This window comes from Pan paniscus, chromosome X, assembly GCF_029289425.2.
Source record: "Pan paniscus chromosome X, NHGRI_mPanPan1-v2.0_pri, whole genome shotgun sequence".
Lineage (NCBI taxonomy): Eukaryota > Metazoa > Chordata > Mammalia > Primates > Hominidae > Pan > Pan paniscus.
The window spans coordinates 133402974-133420160 of NC_073272.2; the positions used below are offsets into that span (position 1 = coordinate 133402974).

Genomic DNA, 17187 nt, shown 5'->3' on the forward strand with positions numbered 1-17187 from the left:
ATCTGAGGTACACAAGTCAGGTCATCTAGCCTTGTTCTATCTGTATAGAAAGCTTTTTAAATACTCAGTTCTTAGAAAATGGAATGTAAATTCATTGGTGTATATTTTAGGGCTCTTCATTTTCAAACTAAAGAATAGTATTTTACAATATCCCAAGATAAGTGAACCAGGTACCCAAATAAAATATGTGGGCAGAAATTGAAAGCCTGTTTTCTCTCCATTGAGGACAGACAGAAGTGGAGAAGGCAGAGGAAAATGGAGGAAGAGAGAGGAGAGATGGAAATCAGAAGCTACGGGGAAAGGAAACACAGCTTAAAACTAAAATGCAGAGGAAAATATAAAACATTCCACTCATCTTTTTTTTAAGAGAGAACAAGAAACAAAACCATTTAATAAATATAAAAAACCATAAAGCACCTTCTGTTCTAAATTATAATCAGTTGAGAGAGGGTGTGAGGGTAGGAGGAAGGGGAGAAAGGAAGATGCGGAGAACAGTCCAACAGACAGAAGGAGGGCCCTCAGTAGCTTCAGAGGTATATTGAGCCCCAGGAGGGCTGTGATGAGAGTGCACAGAACATCCGTTGTTCCCCTTAACTGTGGGTGTTAGAGTAACCTAGGCTACTTCTTATCACTACTCTATGAAATGTTGAGGAGCTTCTCAAGAATCTTACCCATTTTACCCCGAATTATTAGTTGGTAGTAAATTTCATTACCACTAGGATCTAAGTTGAAGCTAAAACTGGATATTGTTGGGAAAAGACTCTGAATGATTGAATAAATGCTGGTTCCAACATCTCCTTCAAGCTTCATAAATGAGGCAACCTTACACTCTCAAAGAACAAAGAAAAAGCAATCTGACAGCTTTTGAAGGCCAAAAAACCCTTCAGGCAACGTTATTAAATTGACCCACAGCACTGAAGTTTTAAAGCCAAGAAATGACTTAGGTTTTAGAAATTAACACTTGTATAAAACCTTCAGAATACCATGGGGAAAATAATCCTTTATTTCAGAAATAAACTTTGAAGTTTGAAAACAAAGCAGAAAACCTGTTTCTGAAAACAGAAAGGACTATTTGAAACACTGAGCACAGTTCTTCCACAGCTCTTTGAAACTCTTCAACAGTTCCACTCTGACTTCTGGAGATGGCCAAGTAAGATATACCCCAGAATGCTAGCAAAAGAAAAAGTGAGAAACCATTAGTTCCCTATGGGAAGAGCCAAATGATCTCAGGAGATAGCTGCCTCTGGTCACATTAAATTAAGCCAAGGCCAAGACTAGAGGTTCTACCCATCTAAGGCAGCAAAGGCAGTACTTTCCAACTAGTTACAAATTATTAGCCACTGAGCAGAGATCCTACTGGCTCTCCCTAGCCCATTCAATATCACATTCTCATTCATTGGCTCAGTCTGTTATACTTAAATAGAGGGCATGCACGCCAAGGCCATAAGAGTGAGAGACATAATAGACAGAGGTAGACTTGCAAGATTTAGTCACTTAATTTGGGTGTGGGATGGGTAAAAGGAGAAATCAAAGACAATTTCAAGGTTTCGAGTTGGTGCCAGACAGAGATACCATCACCAGAAATATAGAACGTTAAGGAGAGGCAGGTTTGTGTGGATGGGAAAAGAAAATAATGGACTAATTTTTGGCTCTGTTGAAAATGAAGCACTGGCAGGACTTCCAGATGGACATGTCCAGCAGACAACTGGGAAATACTGAGCTGAAGAGCAAGGAAGAGGTCAGGTTGAAAAGAGATATGGGAATCATTCAAAGAGCAAAGATAATGAAGTCATGGGAATGGATGTGGGAATAAGCAAAGAGAGAACGGAAAGGGCAAAAGACAAACACTACTGGGACACTTACATCCAAAGTGTAGGAGGAAGAGGGCAAACAAGCAAAGACTGAAGCGAGTAGGAAGGGAACCCAGAGTACACAGTGTCACAGAAGTTGACAGAGTATGGGAATTTAAGTCAAATACTTTATATCCAGACTATATCCCTTCCTCTCATACTCCAGTAGGTATTCTGGAAACAGCATGAACTATGGAGTAAGACAAACCTGGGTGAAAATTCCGGCTCCGCCACTTACACAACCTTTGGGAAAGTAAACCTTTCTGAGCCTCAGTTTCTTCATCTGTAAAATGGAGCTGACACCACCTACCTTTCAGGTTTCCTGTGTTGATTAAATGAGAGGTTAAATATAAAGTAATTGACATATAGTAGGCACTCAGTAAAGATTAATTTCCATAATCTTCCCTCGTGGTCCTTCTAAACTATTCCACCAACCTGAAAGTGGTGTCAAAAAATCAACTGGAATACAAGGAGTTTCAAGCTTATGTTGAAAGAAACACTGATGAAGGCAATCTCTTAAACAACAGAGAAATGAAAGAAACCATTTATGCCAGAGAAACAGAAAATTATACAACCCTCCCCAACCCCTAAACCAAAAAATAATACATCTCCATAGACACTTATGAAAGATCAGCCCAATTACACAAGTATTCCTAGCGTTTACTTGGAACCACATGTTTCAGAGACCAGCCATCAGGGCCAAGTCTGAAGCAGAATACAGACCAGAGCTCCAAAAGCTACATATTGTTACAGTTTTCATTCTTTACATTGGGAAAGTACTCCCCTGGGGGAGGGACAGAGGAGCCACCATGTTGGAACCACTAAAGTTGCTGGAACTCAGAAGCTACAGACACTTTACGAGTGGTTGCATTGTGTGTACGTGAGCTATATGAGGGCAAGGCTTTCACAAGACAAATGTAATGTGTGATTGTGAAAGATCACCTACTGCTAAGAGTAACAGCTAATAACTTTCAGCGTTTTTTTTGTTTTGTTTTGTTTTGTTTTGTTTTTGAGACAAAGTCTCACTCTGTCACCCAGGCTGGAGTGCAGTGCCGTGATCTCAGCTCACTGCAACCTCTGCCTCTGGGCTCAGGCAATCCTCCAACCTCAGCCTCCTGAGTCACAGAAACTGCAGGTACATGCCACTATGCCCAGCTAATTTTTCTATTTTTTGAAGAGGCAGGGTTTCACTATGTTGCCCAGGCTGGTCTTGAACTCTTGGGCTCAATCAGTCCTCCCACCTTAGCCTTCAAAAGTGCTGGGATTACAGGTGTGAGCCACCATGTCCAGCCTTTCCATTTAAATAACATGCATAATTATTCATTGTTACTATCAAGAATAATAGAAGTCTGATTCTTTGATTCTAATATATTCCTCTACATAGAGATGTGTGTGTATGCACGTGTGCACATGCACGTGTGTGTGTTTGGTAGTACATTATCTTATTTGCAGAGTCTTGGATCATGACAACATATACTCATACTTTCTCTTAATCAAGAGGGTTCTTGAAGTCTTTGGCAGGTTTTTTTTTTAAATCATCAGATGTTGGCAAAATACATTTTAATACATGCCACATGCAAAAGCCTGGAAAATATCATCCACACTCACGACTTCCAACTTAAGCCTATATGCTGATGAGTCCCAACTATGTGCTTCTCCTTAACTCCAGAAGAATATATACACTCTTTCCCAGTGAACCCATCTGTTCCCAGGGCTTCAATTACCATCTATATGCTGATAATTTCCAAGTATATATCTCCATCCCTGATTTCTCCCTCTTTTGTAATCCAAAACGCAACTTGAACTACCTAGCAGACATTTTCTACCTCCATCATCAAAGGACCTTTCAAACTCAATCTGTTTGAAACCAAACTGATTATTTCAGCCCTTAAAAACATGTTCCTCCTATATTTCAAGCACACTCATTTGTTCAACAAATATTTACCAAGCACCTATTATGTGCCACAGCACCACCACCCAGAAAAACCAAAAGTTCTAGATTCTCCCTTCTGTCCTCATATCCAGTCACTAAGTCATGTCTATTCTACTCCCTCTATTCTCTCAAGTTTAGCTTTTATTCTCCTATTTATGGTCCCCTGCCCTATCACCTGTGTTACTAAAACTCCCTGCCACCGCTCACTCTCCAGTCATCCTCCAACTGAATAATGTTTCCCTTCTTAAAATGTTTTCAAGGCTCCTCATCATCCTTGGGTATAACCCAAACTCCTCAGCATTTCCTATTTTTCTAATTCATCTTCCCTCCACTTCCACAACTGTGCTCCAAGAAATCCCAACTATTCCAGTCCAACAAATGTGTCATGTGTCATTTTGCCTCTTAATTCTGTACCTTTGTACATGCTTTACATGATAGCCCCCTCTTTTTTTTTTTTTTTTTTTTTTTTTTTTTTTTTTTTGAGACAGGGTCTCTCTCTGTCACCCAGGCTGGAGTGTGGTGGTATGATGGTAGCTCACTGCAGCCTTGAACTCAGCCCTCTTAAGACAACTAGGCAAATTCCTCCATAGCTCAAGAGCCCTCAGGCCTCCACATGGTGCCCAGCTCTATGGCAGGCCACAGTCATGCTGCCTTGGCATCTATGTTTTTCCTTGCCTGGATCCCTCTGTAGGCAGGGAGCTCCTTGCTGGCAGTGATTTTATCTTGTTCATCAGCTCCTAGCTCAGTACCTGGCATAGTATCAGTGCTCAATAAATGTTGGTTGAAGTAAGAATAAATTTTAAAAACTTTTAAATATTTATGCAGAAATGGCATATAAAGTTCATTATTAGTGAGTTCCTTTTTCTGCAAATTTCCATCTGTTTTCCAAAACAGATAACTGTGGTCCTCAGTGCAATCACTCCATGAAACCTAACCTGGAAACTGCTTCTTGGGTCACATTCTCATTTCTATGGCGCTCAACATGCAAAGCTGCCAGTGCTAGAAGTAGTTCTCCAAAGTGGGCCAAATTAGCATTATTGGTGACTGTCACTACTTAACAAGGATAACATCTGTGTACTTGGGGAAATGATGGAACTTGATTTTAAGAGTGGTAGCTCTATGATATCAGTGACGATTAGCTCTGCTACAATTTCAGGCCAATCCAACTGAAAATGGTTTACTCAATCTCTGAAAGCTGTACCCACTAGCTCTCCCCCAGAAAAATTAGGCTTAGTCTCTAGATTATTAAAGGCATAAAGATGTAGGGATATTATCTATGTGTATATGATTGTACAAATATGTGTGTGTATGTGTGCTGGAACCAGGCAGGTTGCTGGAAGTCAGAAGTGACAGACACTTTATGAGTGGTTGCCTTGTGTGTACATGAGATATATGAAAGCAAGGCTTTCATGAGACAAATGTAAGGTATGACTGTGAAATACCACCTACTGCTTAGAGTAACAATTAACTTTCAAACAGTTTAAATAACAGAAATATTTATTAATTATTGCTGTCTAAATAATAGAAATCGTTCTATACATACATAAAATCTATGAATATAAATACATAAAACATATCCAAACACCACACTTAGGTAAAGCTATAGTTAAAAAATATTTCTTTACTTGTCATCTCCTCTTCAATCGTAAGTTTTAAAGAGGGGCAACTCGCCAGGAGCAAAACTGACTCACACCTGAAATCCCAGCACTTTGGGAGGCTGAGGCAGGCGGATCACCTGAGGTCAGGAGTTCGAGACCAGCCTGGCCAACGTGGTGGAACGCCATCTCTACTAAAAATACAAAAATTAGCCAAGTGTGGTGGTGGGCACCTGTAATCCCAGCTACTCGGGTAGCTGAGGCAGTAGAATCTCTTGAACCTGGGAAGCGGAGGTTGCACTGAGCCGAGATTGTGCCACCACACTCCAGCTCAGGCAACAGTGCAAGACTCTGTCTCAAAAAATGATAATAATAATAAATAAATAAATAAAAGAGGGGCAACAAGGCTCCCAGGGCCAATGAGAATAAATAAATATGCTTCAAATTCACCACCCCTTCTGTCTCTGCTGCAAATTAGTTTAGACAATGATACATTCAGAGAATCAATGTTCTATAGTTATATGCCACCCCAGGATCTCACTGGACAGTGGTCAAGCTCTCTAGACTATGTCTTTAGGTGTTTATTCTTACATTCATTCCAACTAATTAATCAATCCATTAAAAACTCTGTACAAGGCACTCTACTCACCACTCTAGAGGATATCATGATGAATCAAACATGGTCCCTGCATTCAATAAGCATAGGGTCTGGAAGAGGCCATGAATAAGCTACATATTTCAAAAAACATGGATAATAAGTGAGAAGTACAGATAAAGTATTTCTCTGAACCAAATGCAATTGGGACATCCTTCTGTATTCTCTCTGCACACATGCAAATTTCCATACTCAAATATTTTCCAATCCTTTCCATCTGTCGTATGCCAGCTAACTTTCTAATATATACCAAGTGAAGGCTTTTAAACTCCTCCCTATATCTGTCACTCTAACTCTTTCTCCCTTCACCATGTTTCCATCAGCTTCAATCATTCAAACCAAAGTTTGGCAAAGAGCAATGAAGAATCCCAGGGTGACATGATACACACTGTAAGTACTGATATGCAGGGTTTGGGAGAGAGGGAGCAGAGCCATAATTAAGGAGAAGAGTATGCAAATAGAATTCTGAGTTTTGTTTTCAAATGAACATCATCCCTTCGTTTTTTATCCTTTTTCCTACTTGGGCCTCTATTTGAATATTTGAAAGAACTTCCCATCAACTTTCAATTAGTTTACCTAGGCAACTAATTGAAAGTTTGGCCTAATGCAGACAGAAATTAAGAGAACTCTCATGAGGCCCTTTATCCTACCCAAATGAAATTTCCATGGCTGAAAATTCACTTTGGATTATGTCCTTTTTTAAATTTTATTTATTTATTTTTGAGACGGAGTCTTCCTCTGTCGCCCAGGCTGGAGTGCAGTGGTATGATCTCAGCTCACTGCAGCCTCTGCCTCCCAGGTTCAAGCGATTCTCCTGCCTCAGCCTCCTGAGTAGCTGGGATTACAGGTATGTACCACTATGTCCAGCTAATTTTTGTATTTTTAGTAGAGATGGGGTTTCCCCATGTTGGCCAGGCTGATCTGGAACTCTTGGCCTCAAGCAATCCCCCTGCCTCGGCCTACCAAAGTGTTGGGATTACAGGTGTGAGACACCATGCCCAGCCTGGATTATGTCCTTTTAAATGTACATTTATTATGCCTTAGGTAAGAAATGCCGAACACTGAGGAAAAACTTACATACATTCAGTGTATGTTTCCGTAACTGGCACCAAGTTGCATTATTTTCACAAACCTAAATACCACAGATCTGTAAGGTGAAGATAAGCATATGCATTTATACATACATGTATAATATATCTTCAATTTGTCTTGAAATTACTTATAATATCCTTATAAACAAGCACAAAATACTTACCTCTTGTAAGATTTAACTAGTCTACTTCTTCCAGAGAGTTATAGTATAGCCAAATGAATTAAACTAATATCCTTTATCACTTACCTATAGAAAACAAATGGATTTTTGACCTAAAAAAAACTGGTTACTTTTTTAAAAACCTTAGTATATTGGTAAAAATAAATCAACTACTTAAATATTGGCTTTATGGAAATTTTATGTTTGTAATACATTTCTAACTCCATTCATTCAGTCTATAAATACATATTGAGTACCTATTATTTGTACCCTGTACTGTGCTAGACACTGGGATACAAAGATGAATAAAATATAGCCGCTAACCTCAAGATGATCACAGTCTAGTAGGGAAGATATCATTAGAAACATGAACTTCAAAGTTGCCATAATGGGGACTTCTAATTTTCCAGTAATAAACTTAGTTGCAAAAGGCAGACAAAAAGGCCATGTAAAATTTTACTCTAAAATTGTACCTTCTCCTGGATTTATAAGGAATAAATATATGCTTCACTGTGGAAATTTTGAAAAATACAGAATATTTTCAAAAACATCACTTCTACTGAGACGTGTACATTTTTCAGCTTTCAGATGGCTGGACGGTGGAAGTTTCTTTTATAACAGCTTTTGACTTCCCTTCTTATTGCCACTTCCACTTGTATTTTATCTCCTTCCTATCAATTATTTATCAACATAAGCCTATTAAGTACGCTTCAAAGAGCTTAGTAGATTTACTAATCTAGCATATAAATACAATTTCAGCTACTAGAAGTAATTAACTGTTCGGAACACTAGCAATGCACTTTGGTCATAACATTGACTTCCTTTTATTCATGAGGAAAAATACAAACTCTCAAATTAGGCTTTGTCCAGCTACACACAAAAAGAGGGAAAAGTGAAAAATGAATCTCTTAGTAATCAATCTTGATTCATTTTTTAAAATTGCAAACAAGTATTTCTAATAATTAACACTTGGCTAATGGTCTTGAATTGCCCTAATTAGAAGTACAGAACTAAATCTTCTTTACTTTGTATATTCAACAAGATATTCAAGTAAGGCTACAATGTTCCAATGAGCATTCTCACCACCACCCCCTGATACACGTAGCATTTCAAAACACGCATTTTCTCTGCTGATATACCCACCTTCACCTTGATTTTTGAACAGCATTCTCCCTGTCATTATGTCTCAGAAGGTAAATTCCCATTACTTTATGCTGTCTCTAAAGCCAGTCTGGGGCCTGTAACTTGGATTCTATTTTCTGATGCTCATTTCCTAATGGAGTGCCAGGGATCCTGTTTCAAGCCAGACAATTTGCTAAATATGGGCAGATGAGTGGGAGATTTTTCTGCCCACACTGTCCCTTAGATCGCAGATTACCAAAAACATCTAACCCATTTACAAGATTGGCTAGGACTGAATAGACATTGGCTCCTGGAATAGGCTCTTGAATTGAGTCTGTACACGAGTTCTGATCCCAGGTTACAAAAACCTGTGAGGTACTTCAACAGGTCCATGCATGTGTCATATAGCTCAACTCCCAAATATGGTAATATCAACCTTAGCAAGAAAGGTCTAGCTGACATTAAATCAAAGAGGGCTTGATTTAAGAGATGTCCTACAATTTATGTGCTGTAATAATTGTTGATCGTTAATGATACTAAGCCAGTCATAACAATGCTGCTAATTTCAATTTGTTATTTGGGTACTCAAAATTTAATAAGCCCTACTGATGGTAAGAGTTGCCAGCTAACTGAGGTAAGCCTGCATCTGTCTCCAGCCAAAATATAAGTAGGCTGAAAAGTTTGTCTACATGCCCCAATAATGTATCGTAACAATGTGGACTTAGGCTTTTAAAATATGTAAGATGACATATGGCTTAAGAAAGTATGTGAGAGTTCATAGGGAACACATAATGATCTAGAAATTCTGTTTTTGTAAATTATTTACTAAATGCTGTATGGCCTTGTGCTCAACACTGCTCAAATGCAGTGCTTTCCCTTTAAGAGGCTTATAATCTAAAACATACAAATAACCATATGCAGAAAAAAAGCTAGAGATCAGAGTAAAAGGAAGCATTCACAAAAAAATGTACAAATTCAGCATGCCAGAACTTTTCAGTTGAGCAACATGATCCCCAGTGAAATTCTTTCCAAATGATGTATCGTGTGCACAAGTTATAAGTGATTATCTTCAATTTTCTTAGAAATGAGTAATAAGATAACTCTTAAGACCCATGCTTTTGTATATGCATCAAACACTGAAGTCGGCGTGGTCATTGATAGCTGTCATTTAGGGAGAAAACATATTTTCTGTCTTGTCTCATACCAGACAAATCCAGGACTCTTTTCTCCCAGATCGGTAATAAGCCGCCTTTTTCTAGGCTACAGTGAACAGCAAACATTGCAACTCTAAAGATGGAAGTAGCAGAATGCTCAAAAATATTGCATCAAAATATTGGATACAACCTACCAGCCCATAAGAAAAAAACACATTGCAAAACTGACACCATCTGCGTCATTTAGCATCCATTAAAATTCTTCTTATGTCTGTATTTCCTAATGCTTCCAAAATGGAATTTGCTCCAAGAATTAAGAAACTCTTTTTAAGATGGCGGCCCTATTAAGAGACTTCTCCCTATCTCCCACTTCATCTCTTCAGTTCTTTTCCCTTGCCCAGGCTGGCTATTGTGACCATTTCAGCCAATTTCCTGGAGGTATTTTCTAGCCCTTTTCACCCTTTTTAATCCTACAAGTTTCCTGGGAAGCCTGTTTACTTGTATGCTTCCCCACTAGACTGTGAGCTCCTTGACAAAAGGGATTGTGTCTCACTCCTCTCTGCAACCCCAGCACCTATTACAGAGGCTGCCAAGGAGTTGGCAGTGTTAGACTCCTTTCAGCCCAAGGTGCCCCACCAATCATCAGCCATGTCCTCCATCAGATTGATGGCTCCCTCTAAGCACAGCTTGGTATCAGTATCAGGATTCGTGTACTATTCAGACCACATTTGAAAGAATTCTCTAACTGTTCCAAGTAGCACACAATACAGAGTTTTTTGTATTGTTCAAAGTTTCAAAGTTTTAACAAATCACCTGGTCACCCAAATGTCTCGTGCAATCTCAGAAGAGAGAAAACCCTTCCACACCTCACTTATTATTCTCTCTCTGGACATTAGGACCGCTAACTGCTTCAAACTAATTGGGGAACCGCAGCTGGCAACCCAGATATGGAGGCTAGTTCTCACAGTAAAAACAACAAAAACAAATACCAAACTATCTCTTTGTTTCAAGCACATTGCTTTTTATTTTTATGTTGTTTCATCTATTTCAAGAAACTCCAAGTCAATTTTGGCTGTTCAAGACTGCCTTTTACCCATACAGGCATTTGGCCTTCTGGATTGGTTCTCGCACTTTCCAAGGCCTTCCAAGGCAAGATCCCTCAATCTTTTGGGAGTTGCAACACTACCACGGTTTGTTTGATTTTCTCATTTCCATCCATCCCTTACACTACCCCCCTCCCCCGACAAAAGTGGTGTATGGCATTCATAAAGTGAATTACACTTGATTTTTGTTTAGAGGAATTTTTTTCCAGACTTCTGTAACATTCCCTTGAGACAACTGGAAACATCATTGTCTGATTACTAGCTCACTTTCCTTGCCTAAAATTGTATCCATTCTTGATTGCGCCTGTGGGTAGGTTAAGCAAAACAAAATAAACATCTAGACTTATGAGCTCATTGGCTTTTTTCTGAATTTTTCTAAATTAAATAAGGGCAAAAGAGCTGTACTGAAAGTCAGTTATATGGATTTTTCTGCCAAATGCTAACTCTGTGCGCCTGGTTTCCATCTGTGGTGCTTTCCAAGTTACAAATCCTTAAAAAAATAAGTGGGGTATGAAGAGATCTATGGATTTTGGGGACATGCTATTTAGAACTGCTATCCTGTGACTTGAACACTCCAAAAGAAATGGGAACATGAGATTGTAAGGCTTTAGATCAGCTTTGTGGAAGTCTAGTGTAGTCCTTCAGCACCAGTGATTTATTTTTTAGGCTGGCTGATCTCAAATGCCATTTAGTCTCATCCATATTAGCATAAGAAATGTACCTTATTCAGGCTAACCCAATTCTGCTAATGGCTGAAGTTAGCAGTCAATCCCAAATGCTCCCCCTAAGTGAAACAGGACATTCTTGAGGATTTCTCCTTACTGTGACTGAATCTCATTTGATCTGGGACAAAGAAAGCTTTAATGCAGTTAATATAGTACAGCAGGCAAACTGAACATGGCTTAAAATATGGATGCAGAGGGGGGAAAGTCAAGCGGTCATCATGATGGTTCATAACTACCAAATAATTTTCAGCTCTCTTTCAATTTCCAACCACTGAACGACAGCAGCAAATTATACATTTATTCACTTTGAAATTATACACTTACCATTGTATTTAGTCTGCCATTATTGTCTCTTCCCTAAAATACTGATGAGCTCTTTCCACACACGAACATTAAGATTTTCACGTTTTCCATATCTACAGTGACCATATTTGTCCCACTAAAATTCAGGACACGCAGTTTCATGCCAGGACAGAGTATTAGAAACCTGCACTGCCCCCGGAAAATCCAGGATATATAATGGTAGCTGTATGGGGATCACCATATTTGAAGTTTGGCTTGGCTCCAGTGCAAGTCAGGACAGTGCCTGCCATGTAGAAGATGCTCAACAGTGTTTGTGTTTGTTAAATAGAACTAAAGCAGGGAACGTTGGGTTTATATGATGAAAACCCTTGAAAAGTGATTTCTCCTATAGAGTTTGTGAAATAGTAGAGGAAAATGAAAAATCTTTATTACAAGTCCCTCTTCTCTATAAGTGTATGGCCATCCCTAGGCCTCAAGGGAGGGAAGGAGCCCAGGCCAAATCTCATACACACAGCGTGTGGGCCCTCCCAATACTTTTATACAGATGCTGCAAAGAGGCAGGCAGCCAGAGAGCTGGGGGAGAGCAAGGGAGGGCGAGTGCCTGCAGGAGTGTGTGTGTAGAGGGGGGTTGCTAAATGACTATCTGTGCTTTCTTCTGGCCTTTTTCTTCTTTTGGGCACCACCTTTACCTCCTGGCTTCGAATCAGCCAAATGTGGCCCCAACCCCAACCCTGGACCCATTCATCTTGTGGGTGCTCAGCCTGTGAGGACCAATTTTTACATTACCAACAAAAGCATGTTCTCTAGCCTTAACAATCTAATTACCATGGCACTTCCAGGGGAGATAGATTGGCCAGTTGTTTCAGTTCTGTGGAACTGATTCATAGGTTGCCCCTTACAGCTCCTGCACATGCCCACGTGGTACATTATTAACACTTAACAGGGGATGAGGTAGTTCGACCCTCCCTTAGAGCGAAATCCTGCAAAGCAATATTTAACATATGCGCAAATGCATTTCAGTCACCAAAAAGGGTGACCAATTACCTTTGCAACTAAACAGCAGGCTCACTCGGCTCTTTTCATCAACCTAAAGAAAAGGCTGAGGGCGCGCTGGCTGCCTAGGTAACCTCCTACCAGTGAACGCTGGCTGGCAGCGCCCACGGGGTGCGCATCCGCATTCACAACTTGGTCCAACCATCGGGCCCGCCTCCATGACTTGTTGAGAGCCACCAGCCAAGTTTTGGCTAGGGCTGCTCCCCGATCCCTCGGAAGCGCGGGACGCGCGCCTCACTGGATGCCTGAGTTGAGAAGAGACCCTGGAGGCCACAAACGTCTCACGGTTACGGAATACAACTGGCCGTTTCTTCTCAGTGCACCCCTGACAAATTAACCTGTTTGAAACCGACTCTTCTTGTCCGCATTGTCAGTGTAGCAATTTGGTCTAATTGGATTCTAAGGCGGGCGTTAGGAGCCCAACCGCTGGACAGTCAATCACGCAGGGCCATTAATATTCATCTGTTGACAGCGGCAGCCCTCGGCTAATGTTAAAATACGTCGTTACGGCACGATCTGATTGTGCAGAACAAAAGGCAGGCGTTCAGAAACTTTCCTCCACCTGAAATCATCTCCCCTTTAGGATCCAGCCTGTCAAGAAGGCAGATGAATTTGGGAGGGGGAGGAGTTAAATATCTTTGGACTCCTGCTCCCTGGGCCAGCAGCACCGGTTTTAAAGCGATTTCGCTAACCTATATAAGGGATGCTGTTTTGAAGGAAAAGGTTCAGTCTCCTCATTTTGGGGACCCTCTTACTCAAAAGTTTGCCTCAGTGTGTCTTCACCCGCCACTGCAGATTCAGAAATCTGTCCTCAACTTTGCTTGCACTTGGGCCCGTGAGCTTAGGAAACCCAGGCTGGGTAAAGGCGGCGGGGGGGGCACGTTGGGGAAGGGATGGCTGGAGCTGTGGTCCAGCTAAGGCTGAAATTCTGACACGTATGTGCGAGCAAGGATGGCAAATTCATGAGGCACCAGCTCGGCTGTGGGGCGCCAGTTCGCAGAGACCCGGGAAAATAGCTCCCACCTTCTCGCCCTTCCAAAAAATGGGCGCTCACGAGATGGCGATCCCCACGGTTCCTCCCGCTCACACCTTCCCTGACAGCAGCGTGAGACTGGGGGATGTGGGCTCCGTTCACACACACCCTCTCTCCCTCCCTCAGTAGATCCAGCCAGGCCCCAGGCACACCGACCACTCCCAAGTGCCCAGCTGCAGGGCGCACGACTACAGCCCGGCGGGGCTAGCGCGCTCAGGGTACAGCCACCACGCGCGCCTTGCTCCCCGCTGGGCGCTAGGCACGCTCAAGGGACCCCTCCTCACCTGGCACGGGAGTTTCGGGCACCCACTTGAGTCCGGGCTGCAGTCTCTGGAAGAAGGAGCGGACTTGGTGACAGGTGGCGTCCGGCGGCGGCGGCGGGGGCTGCGCCTGTCCCGGGAAGTCCAAGCTGAGCAGCATCGCCACCACCAAGCACGCGGTGCGCACGGTCCCGGCCATCCTGCTTCGCAGGGAGCTAGGAGAGCGCGGGAGAGTGGCAGCCGGAGCGAGAGCAGTCCCAGGACTCGGCAAGCCTGGCAGTGGCTCTGAGGAGCAAGAGACGTGCTGCTACCCAGCCGCTGCAAAAGTTTCCTCGCAGCTACCTGGGCGCTGGGCGAGGGCGGGAACCGCTTGGCGGCGCGGGGCAGGGCGGGGCTGACTGGGGTGGGGCGGGGCGAGGAGGGACGGGGCGGGGCGAGGCGAGCCGCGCGGCCAGGGGGCGGCGGCGGTTGTGCGGCCGGTAGCCGGCGGGGTGCGGGGGCGCGGCGTGGAGCGCGGCGGGGGCCACTGGGGCACCGCGGCGCGGGGACCGGGCGAAGGCAGTGCGAGAGGAGGGTGCGGAGCCCGCGCGGTGGCTCCCGACGGCCGAGCCCAGCTGCCCGCTCGCCGCCGCTCTACACAGGGCGCTCTGGCATAACTACTGCAGAGGGGCTGCAGGCTCGAGCGCGCTGATTGGCTTCCCAGCAGCCGTCCGCTCTGACTGGCTCTGGGAGAAGTTCCCCAGCCTCACTCCTCCTTCCCGCCGCTCATTGGCCTACAGCCTGGAGGGCTTTTCCCTTTAGGATTTTTGTCTCCTTTTCATCCTTCCTGGGGGCAGGTGGGGGTCCCTGACTTAGGTCCCCCTCCGCTTCGCCACAGGCCTTCTTTCAGCTTGTGCCAGCTCTTTCCTGGCCACCAGAGCCACACAAGGTATTCCTTCACACAAAATCCACCTCCTCATTCTACTCTCTGAGGAGCTTCCCGCGAACCGTTTTCCTAACGCAGCTCTGACCGGGTTCTCAAAGCCAACCTGCAAATAGTCACGTTCAGGGACAGCCAGGGACCGCTGGGCTTTTCACAGCCTGCCTCACCTTTGAATATTGTATCTTAAAAGTCTGAAAGCCTCTGTGGCTTGCTAGATTTGATTCAGTAGAGCCACACAAAGTCAGAGAAAGCACCTGATTCTGGGGCGTTAAAAGAAAATCTACTGCACGACAGTCCCAGGTGGCCCTTCAAGAGGCAAAGCCTAACTGGTTACAACGAAATAACCAGGGGCTTAAAGCCAGCCTAACTCATTAGAAAATCATTACACAGCAAATTTACTGAGCCAAAGCTAGCCTATTTCATAGATGGAGTAGAAGGCTATTTGAAAGGTATCCTACACCCAAATCCCACCTCTCCTGCTTAGATTTCACCATTAGAAATCCAGTTCTTTAGGCCGGGCACGGTGGCTCACGCCTGTAATCCCAGCACTTTGGGAAGCCGAGGCGGGTGGATCATGAGGTCAGGAGTTCAAGACCAGCCTGGCCAAGATGGTGAAACCCCGTCTCTACCAAAAATACAAAAAATTAGCTGGGCGCGGTGGCAGGCGCCTGTAATCCCAGCTACTCGGGAGGCTGAGGCAGGAGAATTACTTGAACTCAGAGGGCAGAGGTTGCAGTGAGCTGAGATCGCACTACTGCACTCCAGCCTGGGCGACAGAGTGAGACTCCGTCTCAAAAAAAAAAAAAAAGAAAAAAGAAAAAAAGAAATCCAGTTCTTTGAGAATGAAATATCTCTCCAAGGAAAAATGCATTTAGTCATTACCTATATGCTGCTAAGTAGGGATCTTTAGCGTGGATTCTTTTCATGATCCTCCACACCCTAGTCCAGTAGAGAACTCAGTAAGTATTTGTATGATGAAATTACTTAACACCTCAGCATGAATTAGTCTGTCATCTGATGGTTTTGTTTCCGACCTAGGTGAAAGTAGGTTTTGAGGGAGAACCTCAGCACCAGGAAATTGTCTGGGGTGTGCAAGGTCCGGAGAGAGGAGGTTGTGTTCCAGGACCCATGAGCTGAGAAGGGAGACAAAGAGAGAGGAAGGTCACGGGGGAAGTTCATTCATCCATTTATTCATTCGGTAACAAATATTTGAACTCCTACTGTGTTCCAGGCACTGTAGATTACAAACAGACAATGAGGATACAAAGATTAACCAACCCGTGGTACCTGACCTCAAAGAACTGCAAACTAATGGGGAAAACAACCAAGTTAACCCACTGTGTGAATGCTAAGATGAAGTTCTAAGGGGTGAGGGGGGGGGGTGATCGGAGAAAGCATGCCAGAGGAGATGATGTCCTAAACTCAGACCAGTAGGAGTTCAGGTGAGACAAGCAGATGGGGAGAAGGGTGCTGAGGCAAAGAAAGCAGTGTAAACAAAGACACTGAGGGGAGAGGGCTTGGCATGGCCCAGTTGGAAGGTGGGAGGTGCAAGTAATGATTTCAGGTTGCGGAGTTGGAAGAGCTAAGGTGACAGAGGTAAGCAAGGGCCAGATTATGCAGTCTTGAAGCCATATGGAGGAGCCTGGGGAACCACTTAAGGAAGTTTTCAGCACAGGGGGGTGCCATGATCATATTTGCCTGATTAAAAGATCTCTCCAGCAGCACTGTGGAGAATGGCTTGAAGAAGGAAAAAGACTGGAAGCAAGGAGACCAGTTAAGAGGCTGTGAAAATAATCCAGACAAGAAATGTTAAAGTCCTGTAGCAGAGAAGATTTGGAAATGGAAAAAATTACTGGAGATATTTAGCATATAGAGTTAAAAGGGCATAGTGACCTAGTCGATATGGGGGATGGGAGAGAAGGAGTCAAGGACGGAGGGCTCATTCACTCTTTTTTCAACAAACATTTGAGTGCCGCCGATGTATCTGGCATTCTTCTCCTACTTCATAATTTTGCCTGGGGCTAGGCCTGCGCCTGCATTGAACATTTGACAAATGACATATCCACTTTAAAAGAAACACCAATTAAGAGTCATAATTTGGCTGGTGAGTTTGATATGTTCCACCTGTGGAGCCCTGTGACCAAAGGGCAGATTGGAAGGCAAGCATTGATTGAATTTCATGACCTTGCAGAGGAAGACATGACCTCCCATAAATTCATGATCTTCC

The 17187-nt window shown here is 43.3% G+C and overlaps 1 protein-coding gene across 1 annotated transcript in view; it reads right to left on the reverse strand.

The window, feature by feature from the left end:
- The window catches only part of GPC3 (glypican 3), a 455110-nt gene extending 440356 nt beyond the window's left edge, over positions 1-14754 (reverse strand). The window contains exon 1 of the mRNA XM_003814501.5: positions 14063-14754. Within this exon, the coding sequence (XP_003814549.1) occupies positions 14063-14237 (175 nt within the window). The 5' untranslated portion in view covers positions 14238-14754. The remainder of the gene's footprint in view (positions 1-14062) is intronic.
- Positions 14755-17187: the final 2433 nt, after the last annotated feature.